The following is a 19,285-nucleotide window of genomic DNA, read 5'->3' as shown; positions in this document are numbered from 1 at the left end:
TATTAATACATTTGAACTAAGATTCTAAAAAGCCCAAACCTCAGGTCTTCCCCAAATTGAATGTATATGCAATTTCATGATTTTTACAATATATTCTGTATACATCTCTATTCTAATAGAACACATTATACTGTGATTATTTTTATATGAGACAGTTTCAGCTCTTAGACTAAGTTCCCTGAGGGTAAAGATAGTTTCTAAACTTCTTTGTATGGCCTAAGAAATATAGCAGATGCTCGATAAAAGCTTCCTACAAACATTGGTGAATATCTTCTGGGAATTCAAGGCTGCTTAACGGTAGTACCGAGGAGCTGTGTGCCATTTGCCACTTTAGTTTAACAGCTGCTGCTATCAGTCAATAAGTATTTAGTAAGCATACAACAGTGTTGATTAATGGAGATCTTGAATGATGAGTTACGGGGATTATACTTGACTTTGAGCAAACGATCTTTTAATGACATGGATGAGTGCACAATGATTAAATATACGGATGGCATAAAGTTATGAAGGATGGCTAATATATTGGAGGACAAAAATAAATACTTTAAAGTATTTTATTGGCTACAACAATGGGCCAAATCCAATAAGCAAATATTTAACTTAAATAAAGAGAATATCTTACATCTAAAAAAATCATTGTACAAATGATTGGATTTTTCACAATATATTGAGGAATCTGGTTTGATAACAACTCAAGTGAAAATAAAATATATCAAAGTTAAGGCAACTGATATAAAAGTTGAGTGCATTTTAATAAGTTTAAAGGATTAAGGCCAAAAGAGGCAAGAGTCCTGTTGATTGCTGTGCCTTTTTTCCCCTGACCATACCTGAGATATGGTGTACATCTCTCCATGCCATGCTCAATAGACGACAATCACAAATTCCATAAACTTAGTAGTGTTGAGTGTTTAAAAAATCATTGTACAAATGATTGGATTTTTCATAATATATTGAGGAATCTGGCTTGATAACAACTCAAGTGAAAACAAAATATATGAAAGTTAAGGCAACTGATATAAAAGTTGTCCATTTTAATAAATTTAAAGGATTAAGGCCAAAAGAGGCAAGAGTCCTGTTGATTGCTGTGCCTTTTTTCCCCTGACCATACCTGAGATATGGTGTACATCTCTCCATGCCATGCTCAATAGACGACAATCACAAATTCCATAAACTTAGTAGTGTTGAGTGTTTTCAGAATGTGGTTACCAAGAGTGCTACAGGCTCGATTATAATATGTGACTAAGACAAATAGAAGAATTTATCCTGAATAAGTTATTATATTTCTCAAGGTTATGTACATGTTTTCTTTTTCTTCCTTGTAAGGCCAGCTCTGAGCACGGAGCCTGGCGCGTGTTTGGAGCTGAATAAATGTTTGTTAATGAAGAGGTCACGCAGTCAATTCAGGTATCTGAAGAGCTACTAGTGAGGCTCACACCCTGTGCCCAGGTAGATCAATCTAGGACCTCTGGTAAATGTTACATAGAAGCAGCTTTTGGGTGGAGACAAGTGGGCATGTGTATGTCAATTAGAGTGATTTGAAAGAGGAAAAGGATGCCTCATGAATTCTTGTCACTGGAATGTATGGGGCAAGTGACATCCTGTGAGGGATTTTGTGGAGAAGATGCCTCTGCTGGATGGGACATGAGACCTGACCATCTAAGGTCCCATTCAACTCTAAGATTCTGTCAAAGCATTAATTAATTATTTATTGAATATAGATTGTTCTGTAAGGAGATAATGGTGAGCAAAAGCAGGCAAGGTCCCTGCTCCCAGGGTCCTGGAGTTGAGACCAGTGGTCTCCAAAATGGGCTGTGCGCATCCCAGGTGAAGGGAGGAAGAAAATAGTAGAGTTATTACTTATTAATTTAAAATCTTTTCATTCTTTTGTTAATTCTTATATTTTCTATCCTATATAATAAAAGGCTAATATGCAAACTGACTGAACGGCAGGATGATCAGAGGAACGACCAGTTGCTCTGACGTGCACTGATCACCAGGGGGCGGACACTCAACACAGGAGCTGCCCCTTGGTGGTCAGTGTGCTCCCACAGGGGGAGCATTGCTCAGCCAGAAGCCAGGCTTACAGCTGGAGAGTGCAGTGGCAGCGGTGGGAGCCTCCCGCCTCCACAGCAGCACTAAGGATCCCCCAAGGGCTCCCGGACTGCAAGAGGGTGCAGGCCGGGCTGAGGGAGCCCCCCCGTCCCAAGTGTACGAATTTTGTGCACCGGGCCTCTAGTATGTTTTATAATACATATGATACCTCGAATATCATTCAGAATCAAATACACATATTTTGGGGAATTAACACCCCAAAACATTTTAACTTATACACTGTGTGATCAACCAAGATGCTAAATAATCATGTGAACGAATTGCAACCACATCAAGTGCCACCACTTCGATTCCCCTTTGTGGAACTAATCTGAACTCATTCAAACATAAAGCTTTAAGGTTCATACACTGTGGAAGCCCTTGAGCTGCTGCTGCTGCCATGGAGACTAACATATTGTAAACCCTAAGCAGTTGTCAGGCTTTTGGGACAGGACTTAGCCCATGCTATGTTCACATCCTGGAAGGATTAGCACTGTGAGAATCCAGGCCTATGATTCTTTTATAGTGATAAGGATTTTTTTTAACTACCATCATTTACAGATGAATTCTTTATAAGCCAAGCTTTTCTTAGAAGAGCAGAAAGTTCAGGGCCAACCCTTGAGAAGCAGAGATAAGAGGCAGATGTTGCCTCTATAAAGAAGCCACTGTGAGACATATTCATATGATATATTCCTCTGATATAAAGATATATGGACAATAGAGGTTTGTTTCATATAGTGGCACAAACACATGCAAAAAAATTGGAGTATAACCTCCTCTGGACTGGAACCTTATCTTAGTTATCTTTGTATCTTCCCTAGAGTTTACTAAAGTAGCTAGAATACAGTAGGTACCAATCAAATATTTATTGAAAGAGTGAAAGATTGAACAGATGAAAAATGAATGATGTGCTTTTAGTTGTACATATAGTAGGTTTAGAACTCATAGTTCTCAATTATGGACACTGTTAGGGAGGGTCCCACAGCAACTATCTTCTTAGACTCACCTGGTCCCTGGCATATATATCACTAAAGTTCATAATGTCATTGATAAAGGACAGTAATAAGAACAATGATAATGATAATAGCTAACATTATGAATGCTTATTATGTGCCAACACAAAAACTGCTTGCTTTAAAACTTACAGAACAAGGAGTAGATCAATCATTACATATAATTAAAGATAAGGACAGAATAAAGTGATTCAGAGTATGAAGAATCACACTTTGATCTCTTATCCAAAAATATGGCACCTGTCTGAAACTCCACTGAAAGAACTTTAGATCATTGATTAATCAGTTAACTGCCACAATATTTTGAATTTAATTAAAAAAGGTCTGTCGCTTGCGTCTATAGATGCTTACTAGTATGGTGTACAAATTGTTAATACAAAGAGGTCAGAGTCAAAGGAAAGACTATTGCTTGTACACATGTCTGGGCTGGGCAGTAAACTGCATATTTTTTCTAACACCATTCTATTGTGTCTCCAGTTATGATTATCTTAAGAAATTGTTTTCCTGGTCAAATCTACCTGGGTGCAAATTAGCTTCAGGATAGTGTCTCCTAGGGTCCCAATGAATAACCTCAAGATCTGGGGGGAAATAAGCATTAGGTGACAATTTGGGGAGTGATAAGTGCTGAGTGTTTTGTGCTCCTCTTAGAGACTTACATTACACATGAGTATATTAGGGATAAAAAGACCACCGTAAGGAAACTTGTTCAATATTACTTAATCCAGAATTCTCCATAGCTTTTGACAAGTAAACAATTATTTTTCAACAGAATGCTTCACATATATTTTCTTGGAATTAGGGTTAAGGAATACTGGCTTTTAAAGTTCCTAAAAAGAGCTCTGTGCTGGAAAGGGGATCACTATGAAGACCTATCTGGAGAAAGTAAGGTTTACTATGGTCTGGGCCAGAAAAGACTCATGCTTGGTATTGTTATTTATATGACAAAAATGAAACCCAAAATAAAGACTTGGGAGAAAAAGACCAACTTTTAATCAGTTGTTTGAATGAACAGTTTAGTTATTATGGCGGTCTCACACAGTCATAGAAATTTATATTTTCATTTTATCCCAAAGAAAAACTTGACCATCTTTCTTTAATACTATCAACCTGGAAGCTTGACAGTAAGGATTAAAAATTGCTCCTTCCTTCCCACTTGGTTATTGGAAAGGCTCTGAAAGGTAATCAGTCTTGTGAAGCTACACTTTACAGTCTGCATAAAAATGCCATGATTTCCCTACCTTTCCCCAACCTAATTGAAAGTGCATAATATCACCCAGCTGGGGAAATGTAAACGGTAAACATACGCAATAGATCATGCTCCCACACAAAAGCTGGTTACTAATAGGGACTGGGGGGCTGTCAGGACCAAAAGGAACCTGGAAAACAAGTCTTTTTCTTTTTCTCCATCTACAATGAGAGCTCTTTGTGTCTGCCACCCTCCCCGCTTCACCTCCTCCCTCCAGACTTCAAGCTGCAGCCAGATTAAACCAAGGTCAGTCAACTCATTCCCCGCCTGTGTAATTCTAAGGGTCACCTAACAATGTATATTGACTAACACGCTCTTATATCAGCCTTTCAAGAGATGAAGCATTTTGCTTTTGGCAGGAGGTGGAGCTGGAATCATCTTGTTTCCTACCTACTTCAATTGTGTGACGGATGGTCCTATTATCTCTTGCCTTAGCTGCTATACCTAAAGATCCTTGGCCTTGTCACCTCTTATCTTTTTCTATTTCATCAAACTCCTATTGCCAAGATGTTCTCCTTTCCTACTGTTGATCAGCCATGAATATCTGTACAGAATCACATGAGTATAAAATCTCAATCTTACTTTTCAAAACCCTCTGCACCTCTGCAGTGATCTATGATTCCACCTCAGTTATGCCTTCTTATAAGTCATCATTCTCACCTAAGACTCCTCATCTCTTTTCTATAAGACTTTCACAGTAGGGTTTTTAGCTGAAAGTGTTCACCATATTCCTTCAAAAATCGATCCCTGTTGTACCATGAACTCAACTTCTACTACTCATTCGTGTCATCTTATAATGGGCTATTGTTTTATTTTTGAGAGCCCATACCTTACAGGTAGCTCAAAGCATAGCACTTGTCAAGGGTACTGTGTCATTTCTGTTTTAATAAATTGAAGGATGTGTTTTTATATGCTTCAGAAGTAGAGATAATTTCAAACTTATTAAGTTAAAACTACATTCATCTTTCAATAAATTACATTACCTGTCAACTGGCACCGGTGGATGGTATGGCTTGTTGACCTTGGCATAGAGACCCTCTAAATGGTCTCTCTCTGGAGAGAGTGGACGGCCATCGCGAGGATAAACCAGTGGTCCAGCCCGAGGGGGAGACGGAGACCTATAGACATTTGCCGATGCACATGGTTCCCGGAAGTGGTTCACCCTGGCATAATTGGGATCCATTTCATCATCGTCCATATCATGCAGTGATCCAATTGTACCAGTAGCATAATCAACAAGACCTCTTGCCTGCTTTTCCCTTAGCTCCTGATGTTTTGCTCCAATCCTGAAAAATGTAGAACAGGTAACAGAGACATCTGTGAGTTTATATGCTAGTACAATGATATACTCTTCTGACTCTGTTAGTTCCTCCTAGTCGGTCACTTAGCTGTCACTTACCTGTATACTCAAGACCATACCATAGAGAAATGCAAATAGCATAGTCCATGGGATTAATTTTATATCTATGGCCTTTATTTGTTAAGGAGTCTTTGCTATTATAGCAATGCTGTAGGTACTTTGACATCTTGCCCACTGATGTCTGCGATGATTACAGAGTCAGGCTAATTTTCATTAACATGCCTTTCCTATAAGTGGGATGTGCTCATGGGAACAGTATATCTTTGATGTGATACTATGGAAGCTGGCCTTGGAACAGGGATGCATGTTAAAGAGTCCATCAGAATCTCATACTTTGTCTATGATGTCACTATTTGGCATTCTAGAGTATTCTTCTAAAGAAAAGAGCTTGTAAAAATTGATTTGAATATGAAAAATAAATAAAGAGGCTTTCTGGTTACTGAGAGCAGTGGGATCAGATGTAATTTATCAGAGACTCTTAAGTTTCTTTGGTTACATAAATGGGGATCACTGTGTCTCATTACATAGGAACTAGGGATAGAGTAAAATAGTGAAGAAATTAATAGACTCCTGACAGAGATGAATTGGCACATATAAATGAATTAAACACTACTACTGGCACAACTCCACAGTGCTAAAACCTTAAATGATATTACTGCTGATCAGTGTACTGCGTAGACTACTGGGAATGGGAGCAGAACAGTATACTTAGGTGGATTCCAAATCCATCAGAATTTTGAGCATTTGACATTTAATCTGGAAAGTGTTAGATCAGCTCTCCTAAATTCCCAGTTAGGTGTTAAAATGAAAAGGTCACTGTGTATCTTATAGGACAATGGTGATCTGATGGTGTCAGGAGGCTTTCGGCGCTAATGAGGAGATAACGTAACCTTACACATCACTGGGCCAGCAAGGTGTATTGTGTACAGGGCGAGAGAAGTAAGGTGATGAAAGAGACTCTCAAGAAAGGATGGTGACAAATCCGGAGTCCCGGGCTCAGAGAACACGAGAGGGCTGTGGGCTAGAAGCAAAAGATCTATATTTGCCTGGAGATATATATTGAAGGCTTAGATGAGGGAAAACAAAAACTGAACTCTCTCAATATATTCTCTTCAAATAAAAACAGCTGTTTTTGCACATTACGGCTAGCTTTATTTTACTGAACATCAAACTCTTTGTAAAAATCTTTAAAAGCCATGATCTTTCAAGGTATTTTTTCTTTAGGCAGAATGGCTTTTTTTTTTTCCTAGTAGAGAGGAGGAAAGGAGAAAAAATATGAAGAAGGGACAGGATAAAAAACCAGCATCTATCCTCAAGTCACAACAGATGAAAATAAATGTCAGAATACTTTACTGCATCTCTCTTTGGACTAGGTCAAATCGTGTACCATACACTGCATATAAATAATTAGGAGAATTCATATTTTTGCAAAGGGGAGTTAGAATCTCCAAGGGATTTTGAATGAAGATAAAAGGGAGATTACTCAGCAGGGTACCTGTTAAGCGGCCCTGCCTATCCTCTTTCAATGCATGTTAGCCCTAGATTCATGGATGTTTGTTTTGAATAATTTTTTGATAAAGGAGATAAGCTGCAACAAAACAATCTTCCCAGGGACAGTGCCAACTGGATTATCAGAGAATGCTTGCTGCCCTGGGATGATAGGGATGGATTTCCTTGCAAATAGAGTGCAGGACATCAATAAAACTAGGGGGCGGGGTTCTGTGTGGTTACCATCCCTCCTAAGTGGGATGCCTTCAAGAGGAGTCATTCAGCAGAAAGATGAACATCTCATGGCTGCCACGCGGGGCTACACTTGTGCGTTAATGAAAGAGGAAAACACCAAGCTTGATTTTTGGATATCACAGGAATAGAACACTAGTATCTGTGTTCCTTATTTTATCACTGCTCTTTCTTTGAGGCTTGCTCATTAATATGAGTGTGCAGAGATTCTTGGGTGAAAATTACTCAAGCAATATTTTATCTTGTATTTTTCCTTTCTAAAACAAAACAAAATTTCTCCTTGATCCTCTCGGTACCACCAAGTGTCGCAGTAACTAATTTCATGTTAATCCCTCAGTACGTGAAACAGAAATTTCTCTGAACCATCATTATTATGCCAGATATGAGGGTCTATCCAGGAGGCAGAGGAAAAGGCAATGTTTGCAAAGGGGAGTATGGACCGCCTGCTCCAATTCAGTGTAAGAATTCTAATTGTTTATAGTCATTTCCCCTTGGAGGTCTTCTTATCACTGGGAACTCAAGCTGTAAAAATATCAATTTTTCAAAATAGTCCTGGATAATATAGCCTTTTTATTGGGTGGTACCACCAGTTTCCCCATTCTCCCCAGTACTCTGCCTTTAAATTATTTAAATCTCCTTTTCCCCTATAAAAACATTGTTTCTTTTTTTCATTACACCTCTTGGATATCCTCTTCTGATTCAATTTCTTTAGTTGCAATCTAGTGTTTAGGTTTTATATTGCCTACATCTGCATTGTCCAGTATGGTGATCATTAACCCTATGATGCTATATAAATTTAAATGAGAACAAATTACCATTAAGTAAAATTAAAACTCAGTTTCTTGACTTCACACACCACATTCAAGTGCTGGTTGGAAGAGGTGTCGAGATTAAGCAAAAAAAAAAAAAAATCTCACAGACACAGATAATAATATGGTGATTACCAGAGGGAAGTGGGTAGGGGAGGCAGGAGAAGGTAGAGGGGGAATAAATGGTGATGGAAACAGGTGATGACTTTAAGTGGTGAACACACAATACAATATACAGATGATGTATTATACAACTGTACACTTGAAACCTATATAATTTTATTAACCACTGTCACCCCAATAAACTCAATAAAAATTTTAAGAAAAGAAATAGAATAAAAAGAAAAGGACAGGCAAATGAGAGAAAATATTTGCAAAATGACCCAATTAAAACTGGGCAAAAGACTTAAACGGATACAACACCAAGGAAGATCTAGACGTGCCCAATAAGCAAAGGCAGTGTGTTTAACATTGTACAGTAAGTCATCAGGGAAATGCCAATTAAAACCACCGTGAGATACTCTTACTAAAATGAAAGAGAAGGATAACATCGAGTGCTGGAGAGGCTGTGGACCATCCCGAGCTTTCATGCACTGTGATGGCATAGTCCCTTTGGAGAAACGTCTGGGAGTTTCTTATCACACTACACCGGCACTGAAGTCGAGACAGACAATTAACCTCCCAGGTACTCCTACAAGAGAAATAGCTACATATGCCCACACAAATTGCTGAAGAACATTGGGTAGCAGCTTTATTGATCATAACAAGAAATGGAAATCATTGAGATGTCCATCCTTAGGAGAATGGATAAGCAAGCAATGGAATGTTCATATAACAGCCTATAAATGATCAATGACACAAAATAAACTCCTGAAATACTCAACCATAAGGAGGAATCTCAAAATTCTGATGCTTAGCGAAAGAAGCTGGGCGTAACAAAAGAACTTGCTACGTGCTTCCAATGATAAGAAACTCCAGGTCAGGCAAAAACAAGCGCATGGGGACTGAGATCAAATCAGGTGCTTCATGGCAGGGCTCCACTCAGAGAGAAAGGGCACGAGGGGACATTCTCGCGTGAAAGGAAAATTCTCCACCTTGATATACATTCATCAAAATAGAACAGGGATAGTCTTCTCCTTAGTTAAGACCTGAACATTTCACTGTATGTAAACTATACTTCAGTTAAACAACTCAAAAGAAAAAATGAAAATTAAATTTAAAAATGCCAATTATGCTACGTATAAGGGTGGGGCAAAGGTATGTTTATAGTTGTGAAACAGTTTATGCTTATATTATTATTTATTAATTATTGTATTATTTTTGCATTAACAAACTTAGCCTACTTTTGTCCCCACTCTGTATATACCCTTACATCCATGTGATAAAATCTAAAATACTTGGAATAATTTATTATAAATGTACTTATATATAATCCTCCTTTAAAATCTATCACCTAAAAATAATTATCATAAATTAACAGAATGAGTGTGATTGCTGGGAAATAATTTAAATTGCTTAAGGAAACACAGCCCCCCTTTTTTTTTTCCAGGCAATTTAAACACTTTCCAAGTACTAATTTACAAGCCAGATATTGATTTTGATAAATACATATCATTCTTATTAATCCATAAACACATCTTCTAAGTACTGGGTAACTTGTTTAAGTCAATTACAAGATTCTGCATTTATCGTTCAACAAATATTTATTGAGCATCTACATGTTTTAGTTTTGTTCTTGATACTAAAGATTCAACAGTGCATACAAATCCTTGCCCTTATAGAATTTAAATTCTAGTGAGGGGAGGCAGAAATGGACAACAAAGTAACTAAGTACAAAAAAAAAATGATGTTAGATGGTAGTAACCGTTATAGAGGAGAATAAAACAGGGGAAGGTATTGGGATGGTTGTAGGTGGAGTGGGAGGGTTATACTTTTAAATATGTGATAGGAAAAGGCACCGCTGAGAATATTGAATTAAAGCCTTAAAGAATAAAAGGATGGAACTGTGTAGCTAGCTGGGGGAGAGTACTTCAGGCAGAGCGGGTAACAGGGGTAACAGTCCTGAGGCTGGCAAGTGCCAAGAAAAGCAGAGGCCAGAGCGAGAGAGCGAGGAGTTTGATGGCCAGAGTGGGAATGGGGGCCTAGATCCTATGGGGCCTTGAAGTCCAGGGTAAAGATTTTGGCTTTTACTCTCAGAGAGGTATGTAAAAAAAACACACCACATTTTTTAAAAAATATATATTTTATTGATTTTTTACAGAGAGGAAGGGAGAGAGATAGTTAGAAACATCGATGAGAGAGAAACATTGATCAGCTGCCTCCTGCACATCTCCTACTGGGGATGTGCCCGCAACCCAGGTACATGCCCTTGACCGGAATCAAACCCGGGCCCCCGCAGTCCGCAGGCCGACGCTCTATCCACTGAGCGAAACCAGTTTCGGCAGCCACACTTTATTATATGACAACAATGCCATCATCTCACTTAAAAATGAACAATGGCCCTAGCTGGTTTGGCTCAGTGGACAGAGCTTCAGCCTGTGGACTGAAGGATCCTGGGTTTGATTCAGGTCAAGGGCACATGCCAGGGTTGTGGGCTCGATCCCCAGTAGGGGGTGTGCAGGAGGCAGCCGATGATCAATGATTCTCTCTCATCACTGATGTTTCCATCTCTCTCTCCCTCCCTCTTCTTTCCTCTCTGAAATCCGTAAAAATATATTATATAAAAAAAGAACAATGTTTTTAATGTCAGCTAATACCTAGTTTATAAACAAATGTCCCCAGGTGCCTAAAAACGTCTCTTTCCAGTGGATTTATTTGGATTTGGCTTCAAAAGCTAATCACACATTAAATTTGCTTATGTCTTTTCAGCCTCATTTCCTATACAGAACCATACTCTTTTTCCTTTTCGTTTTTTTTTTTTTTTAATTTTCCATGCCATTGAATTGTTGTAGAGATCAGGCATTTTCCTATAAGTGGTCCCACATGCTTCTTCATGATGTGATTTAATTTATTTCTCCATTCCGCCCCCCCCCCCACACACACACTTCCTGTTTATGAAAGGCAGTTATAGAGCAGCACTGCCCAACAGGTGATGAGGGAAATCTGTATGTGGCCTGTCTCATACTTGACATGTGGCCAGTGTGACTAAGGTACACATTTTAAAACTTAATTAATTTAAATCTAAATAGCTACATAGGACCAGCGGCTACTGTATTAGGCAGCTACAGGCTCAGTTACATTCAGGTTCAGCAATTTTGGGAGAAGAGTACTGCAGTGGGTTGAACATTGGTCCCCAAAAGTAGGTCCATATTTCCCCCCTATACTTTGCTTTCCATATACCAGTATCCAGAAAAAACTGCATGTTAGTGAAAAGAGATCTTTCTCATTTAAAAAAGAAGTTTCATAGTCGTCTACTGTGTGAACAAGCTTTTGTTCCAATGAGTCCCAAGTTCTTGGACATTTGGGTATTTCCAATTACAAATAATGCTGTAATGACAAATCTTATGCAAAAGTCAGTCCATATTTTTGCCGTGTGGTTTTCAGATGAATTCACAGAAGTAGGATTGCTGGGTCAAAGAGAAGTCACATATAATATGCCTAGATTATGACAAATTTCCTTCCATAACTGATCTATTTTGCATTACCACCTGCAATGCAGAAGGATGCCTATTTCTCTGCAGTCTCACCAACAGAATATATTGTCGAACTTTGAGATGTTTGATAAACATAAGTGAGAAGTAATATTTCAGTGAAGTTTTAATTAGCCTGTCTCTTATTATGTGATGCTGAGTATCTTTTCATATGTTTAAGGGCCATTTTCATTTCCTCTTCTGTGAGGTATCCCTATCTTTTGCTGATTTTTCTATCAGATTGTCATTTTCCCCCCTCGATTTTTCAAAGACCTTTGTGTAGCAGCAATATTAGCACTTTATCTGTGAAATAAATTGCATATATTTTTTTCTGTTTGTCATTTGCCTTTTATAAGTCCACTTAAAATGATTGATTTGCATTTCATACTTTATCCTCAAAAACTTTCTAAAATGTTGCTAGTTTTGCATACTATTTCTTTGATTGATTTGTCTCACTCAGAAGGTGTCAGAAGTGTAGTTCGGATTGACTTGACCAGGGCTACGAAAATGTAGCCACTGGAATCCTCTTTGTTGCTACTCTGTGAGCCCAAACAGCAGAGACACAGATGAATAGATAGTAGAAGAGATGATTTGCTACCTGCAGTGGTGACAGTAGTTGGGGTCAGAAAGGCTTTTCAGGGGAGAGCTAGGGGGTAAAAGAGGTAGTATCATTAAAAGACATTACGAACTACCTGCTATACAGCTTCCTTTTTTGACGGTGGAGATAATTTGTCCTGCTATCATTTCTGCTTTTATAATAGAAGCTGCAATTAGGTCACTACAATTATCCTTTGTTCCAGCAACCAGACCCAGTTTCTTCAGCTTTTTCTTATGAAAAGCCACTTTAAGCTGCAATATACCTGGTCAAGAAAAATTATGGCTGCTTTATTATGTTTATTATTATTATTATTATTATCGAGTCACATGCAATATTTGTGATCAATGTTTCAATTTGTCAACAAGACTATTTTAAGTGCATTCATATTTTTCACTACTTACTCATTCTTGCCTTGGTATCTATAATATTTTCTAAATGATATTTTTTTCCTGTGCATTTTTTCTTATCCTACTCTAGACCTGATGTGGTTAAGGGAACTACATTGATGGGATAATCTATCACTTACCCTGTAATAAATACATTTTCTGGAAAGTAAAACTTACATTCTACAGTACTGACACGCAAACTCTTTAATGCCATTAATTGAATCTTTTAAGTAGACCTTTTCTTCATGCTTTTCTTTTTGCACACAGACACACATCTAGCATTTCATGATTTGCATAAGCAAATAATGCTGTGCCTTGTGGATAGTGTGCTTGACTGGGAATATTGTACGTGCATATGTGCCCATGGTTTGCCAAATGGCATAGGGCAAGGGTGATGATGCTGCTGATTGAAGCAGGTTAAGGCAGTCGAGTCTGGGAAGCCTATGAGGTCGGGTGTGGTCTGGGGACATTCTGACCCTGGAGATCCCTGAGCGGCTCGCCAGTTCTTTGTGTAGGGGGGTGGGGGGTGGCCAAGAAAAGATTTCCATATCCCACCTGGTCCAGCTCCTACCGAATTTCCCACATCAAACGGTTTTCACCTATTTGACATTGAGTGCATTTCATATTCTACAATCATGGTGGTCATTTGCAATCCTCACCTATTAGCTATATTTCTTACTATGTCAAAGGGCAAGAGTCTAGTAGTTCCCCATTGCTACTAAATACTACCGTTTGGAGAGAATTGCCATTCAGTGAAGACTCTCTTAGTATTGCAATTTACATTTTCCCTAAATTCATACCTTTCCCAGACCCATTAAACTTCCTCCATTGCTAATGTGCTGAGTTCCTGTAATTTGTTTTCTCATAATGCGGACAAATTTCTCAGAAGTGCTTAGTAAACATCCTTTAATTTTCACTGGAAAATTAGCCCCAAAGAGGGGGCGAGGGGAACAAGTGACAGAGTGCTCGCTATCTTCTCTGATAATGCATGGCTCCCTCACAGCCACCCTCGACGGTGCCCCTACCAAGGGTCTCATTAGCCAGTGAAGACATGAGGTCCAGGTTGCTGGCCTAATACTGAAGAAAGAGCCAGGAGACTCTGCCCTTAAGACGGCTCTGCGGGTTGAATAAAGTTCCTAAGTTACTGATGTGCTTTATTCTTGTTCATTATGCTTATTGTTGTGACATTTGTATGTAGCAAAAAATAGCCTTATTTATTTTCTATAATTCCCCCCATTTTTGTGCATCCACTGTGGAAAGCAGAGGGTGAAAGTAAGTTTTCTGTATTAAAATGATCTGAAATACAGCACTTTTCAATCCTAGGACCTGCCTGGGGTGATATCTACAAAAACAAATGGCTGGCTGTTGACATGGTACTGGTTTTCATCATATGGAAAAGAATGAGAATAAATCCCGAATGCTGACTGTTTGAGTTACTGTACGTCTACATAAACTTCCTGGGGAGGAAACAGGAAGAATCCAGAGAATAAAAGGAAACTAGCTACATTTCCTTTCCTTTCCCTTCAAACTCTTCTTTTCCTTCCATTTGTCACCTGGAATTTCACACCTGCCAGTGCTCCCCTGGACGTGTCTTTGATCTTTGCCTCTAAAAGCTTTTCACATAAAAATGTGCTGATGCACAGGGAAAGTGGACATCCACACAGCAAATGCAGCTCTACTTCCTTTGTTTTCTTAGCCGTAAATGCCAGATGTCTTCCTGGGAAGAACTCTGGCTTTAGGAAGAGTTCTAGAAGAACTATCAACCTCCACAGGGCCTGGACAAACCAGGTGTGGAACCATGAAAGTATCTGAGACAGGATAAACACACACTGTACACCTAACATCGCCATCCAGCCCAATGTGAGGGATTCTCTTATTCCAAAAAGCCACACGTCCTACACGATAAAGCATTTTTTTTATTGTTTAAAGTTTTATATTTGTCTCCTTTTTCCCCAATTGACCCCCCGCCCCCAATCCCGCTTCTAGAACTATATCTCAAGAAACCAGAAACACCAATCAGGAAGGATATATGCACCTCTATGTTCATAGCAGCACAATTTACAGTAGCTAAGATTTGGAAACAGCCTAAGTGCCCATCAGCAGATGAGTAAATTAAAAACTGTGGTACATCTGTACAAGCATTTTAAAAGAAGCAGAAAGTGCAGTCTCCCACCCCCCAGCCCCCCAATCTATTTATATAAGAGACTATTTAAACAGCAAAAATATTGTACTGAACCACTGTATTATCTGCAATGCTTGTTAGGATTGTTATTCTTGCTTTTTCAAGATGTGACTTTGTCCTAGAGAAACCATATAGATCAGTGGTCAGCAAACTCATTAGTCAACAGAGCCAAATATCAACAGTACAATGACTGAAATTTCTTTTGAGAGCCAAATTTTTTAAACTTAAACTATATAGGTTGGCACATTGTTATTAACTTAATTAGGGTACTCCTAAGGCTTAGGAAGAGCCACACTCAAGGTGCCAAAGAGCCGCATGTGGCTCGCGAGCTGCAGTTTGCCGAACACGGATATAGGTTATTCTCAAAAGTTTAGACACATGCCAAAAAAAACTGACCTTGTCAATCAATTTGGTTTCTTAGGTTCTATTAACTTAATTAGGGTACTCCTAAGGCTTAGGAAGAGCCACACTCAAAGGGCCAAAGAGCCGCATGTGGCTCGCGAGCTGCAGTTTGCCGACCACGGATATAGGTTATTCTAAAAAGTTTAGACACATGCCAAAAAAACTGACCCTGTCAATCAATTTGGTTTCTTAGGTTACAACATTTACTGAGTGTTTATTATGTACTCAGAACTGTGCGGGGCTACATTACAAGGATAGGGGATATTGGAGTGACAGGTGGAAGAACCACAGACTTGCCCATCACATCTGCAAACTAAGTCCCCTCCTAATTCCAAAAGGGGAGTGACAAGGCCGCCTTAAGAGGGGTTCAGATCTAAGATCAACTGGCGCCAGGAGGACCCCTGGCCTCCTCCATGTACATGCTAAGAATAGGACATGAGGAAAAGCCAACCACCACCTCAGATGATCCCCACCATGCATCCAGCAGGAGGTCCAACAAGCTAATCCAGGAGGTGCCCACTGTGTCTACAGTGACTCAGCCAATGAGCTGTTGGACAATTAAGTAAGCAGACAACTAGGAGGAATCACCCCATTCTTGCTCCAATGGATGACAAGGAGCAACGTTCAACCACAACCACTGGTTTCCACCTGCGTGTAGCTTGAGGGAGGCTATTTGAGGAACATATGCTACATGCACATGGTCTTGAGAATGGCAGTGAGAATTTTTATTTGACACGAGGGCCTATGGGTTTTCACACAAGGGATTCCAATGTCGATTCATCCTCATTTGTCCCTCCACAATGACCAACAGACATTATGTCAGACATACTCTTTTGAGTTGTCATTCTCAGTTCTGACCACAGCATTCCAGTATTTGACTGGCTCCTTATTCCTTGGTCCACCTGGTGGCTCTTTGCTCCAGGTTATGTTTAGAGTTAATATAGGAAATCTCTTAACACTTGAAATGAGGTTTGGTTTGCCTCTTATTGGAACCATAAATTCCCAACGTGACTGTGAAGTGTTGGGAATAAGGGAGAGACAGACGTTTTTTATGTGGTTAGCAGGGTATAGTACTGGTCTGAGTTTTAAGATGTGGGGAAAACACCCTTAATTCCCTTCATTACTACCTGAGATTTAGATATTCAGGTTCCATCTATTAGCAATAAAGAAGCATACTTTTTTTTTTTTTTAAGTGGAGGAAGGGTGTGGCTAGATATCTCCCTACAGGGAGAATCCACTCTTTAGGCAGCAGTCTGGATGATCACCTAAAGAATGAAAGTTTAACTGCTACTCTATTTTAAAAACTTCCATGTCTTTTACATTTAGATAACATCTGACCCATGAGGCAATGTCCTCAGACACAAGCCCTCCATGACTTTGGCTTATGCCACTGGGTCTTAGTTATCAAACTTCCATCACGTGGCTTCAGTGCCTTGGGCTTGATTAGCACTTGCGGCACTTTCTGTCTGCAACCCTCTGCCTCCAGGGCTTCCTGTGGCTGGCACATCACTGTGATGTCAGTTACCCTTCCCAGTCCCTTCTCCCTGTCATCTCATCCTATTTTCTTCTCCTTATAGTTCCGTCACTCCACGGCTTGATCTCTCCCATGGATCTGTTTACAGGAATGTAAGCTTCGCAGGAGTACAGACCTGTTCCCTGACTATGGATATGGCTCCAATATCTAGCACAGTGCTTGGCACTGACAAATATGATGGAAGCAGAGCCTGAGAGAGAAGACCATGTGAGGCTGGAAACACAGTGGGAGAGATGTACTTTGAAGACAGAGGAAGAGGCCGTGAGCTGGAGTTGAGGCAGCCAAATAAAGGCAAGGACAAGGATTCTTCCCTAGAGTTTGCTGAAGGAATCAGCCAGCCTCCAACTAGTCTTGATTGCAATGAAATTGATTTCTGAATAGTGGCTTGAGAACTGTAAGATACGCAATCTGTGTTGTTCAAGCCACAAAGTTTGTGATAATTTGTTAAGCAGCAATAGAAAACTAATACAGATTATAAAGAAATGGAATTGATAAGTAAAAGCATTTAGGCCTGACCTATTTTCTTCCAGAGCCTAGGGTGGTGTGTCATGTGAGTCTTTCTTGCAATGTAGAAATATAAGTAATGAAACCAAGCTCACACTCTGTAGCAGATAAAGATATAAAGTAAGCCAAATTCAGGATGTTTTTGTACTGTGAGTCATTAAAAGATTAAAAATAAAAATATATGTTTACCGTGGAACATAGAAGAAGGAACCTAAATGAATGGCTCTAAATGTCAACATAACAATTATATTGGGGACCTTATTGTGGGCCCAACATCTACCCAATGTGGTCCTGCAGCTGAATCTGTGACACAAGAAATGACCCTCCTGAAGAAGAACTGTGGGTTTCAAAGAGCTGATGTCAGGGCCTTCCTACAGATACTGCCCTATCATCACCCCAGATTCGTTATAGAGTGCACGTATTCTTTTGCATTTTCAATAAAGCAAAACTTCCAAATAAGCAGCAGTCTTTTTATCCCCCCTCTTAGAAAATCTACAGCGACCTGCTTGCAAATATACAGTGGAAGTATCCCAGAAGAGCCCCTTGGTTCATTAAAATAATCAGCATATTCCAACATGCATTCGTCCCTGAAATAATAACAATTCACTTTCCATAAATTAATTATGGTTTTAATGAGGGAGATTTGCATGTAGACTTGTGCCTTCAGATCTGCACAGGAGGCAGCTTCCGCACCTTACAGCTCCACTGAAGAAGGCCTTTTTCCAGTAGCCCAGCCACAGTAGAGGGTATGCAGCACTCTGCTGTTTGAGAAATGGAGAAGCAGCGTGGCAGAAGGGGCCAGAGAGCCTGGGTTTGGAACCGAGTTCTGTCTCATTCTAATTTTGAGACCATGGGCAAATTATTGAACCTCTCTGTCACCTGTAAGATGAGAAATATAATAGTACCTACCTCACAGGGAGAAGGCTAAATGACTTAATACAGCTAAAGCTATTAATATAATTAGAAGCTAGTTTTCACTCTCTGGCACATAAGTGACAGAGATTGTTGGCAAGAATAATAACAATCCTGCCCTGGCTAGTGTGGCTCAGTTGGTTGGGCATCGTCCCATGCACCAAGAAGTTGCTGGTTCAATTCCCAGGCAGGGCACATGCCCAGGGTTTGGGCTCAATCCCCAGTAAGGGATATGCAAGAGGCAGCTGATCAATGTCCCCCCTGCCTCAAATCAATAAAAACATATATATTTTTAAATAAATAATAATAAGCCTCCATTTCTGACATAGCTGAGGGGGAAGTAGCAATTTCACATGCACACACCCCTAGGGGTGTCTGCAAAGCATTGCCCAGTTCATCCAGCTTTTTCCTTTATACTTGGAACCTTAGACAGAGCAGCTACTTTTAATAATTGCTATATGACCTGCATTGGTGAAATGCACAGGGGATGGGGATGTTACAGCTAATTAAATTTTCAGCTTGATTGAGAGCAAAACAGCAAATGCTTCTGGCTTGAATCTGTTGGCTGCAAATTTTTCTAAAACATACTAATCCTTGAACTTGTCCTAACTCAACTCACTGAATAGAATTTCTTTTAGAAGACTTAGTACATGCATCACTTAAAGACCAGCCTCCTCGGCTCCAATATTCATCCTTGTAACACCTGAGATACTGAAGAGTCACAATGGAGTAATGAAATGTTAGCTGTAAGTTTACTTGATACATTTCATCCTCATTTGCTGAAGGCCTAGACTATGCCTGCACTGGCGGGCATGGTTTATTCTCTCTGTTCCACCTCCCCTCCTAAATGAAATGTTCAAAAGAATTATGAAAAAACTA

The 19,285-nt window shown here is 39.6% G+C and overlaps 1 protein-coding gene across 1 annotated transcript in view; it reads right to left on the bottom strand.

Moving 5' to 3' along the window:
- The window catches only part of PARD3B (par-3 family cell polarity regulator beta), an 838,084-nt gene that overhangs the window by 152,471 nt on the left and 666,328 nt on the right, over positions 1-19,285 (bottom strand). The window contains exon 20 of the mRNA XM_006759450.2: positions 5,334-5,636. Within this exon, the coding sequence (XP_006759513.1) occupies positions 5,334-5,636 (303 nt within the window). The remainder of the gene's footprint in view (positions 1-5,333; positions 5,637-19,285) is intronic.

This window comes from Myotis davidii, unplaced genomic scaffold (genome assembly GCF_000327345.1).
Source record: "Myotis davidii unplaced genomic scaffold, ASM32734v1 scaffold394, whole genome shotgun sequence".
In the NCBI taxonomy this organism is placed as follows: Eukaryota; Metazoa; Chordata; class Mammalia; order Chiroptera; family Vespertilionidae; genus Myotis; species Myotis davidii.
The sequence above is the reverse complement of the archived record's forward strand: the minus strand, read 5'-3'. Positions and strand labels throughout refer to the sequence as shown.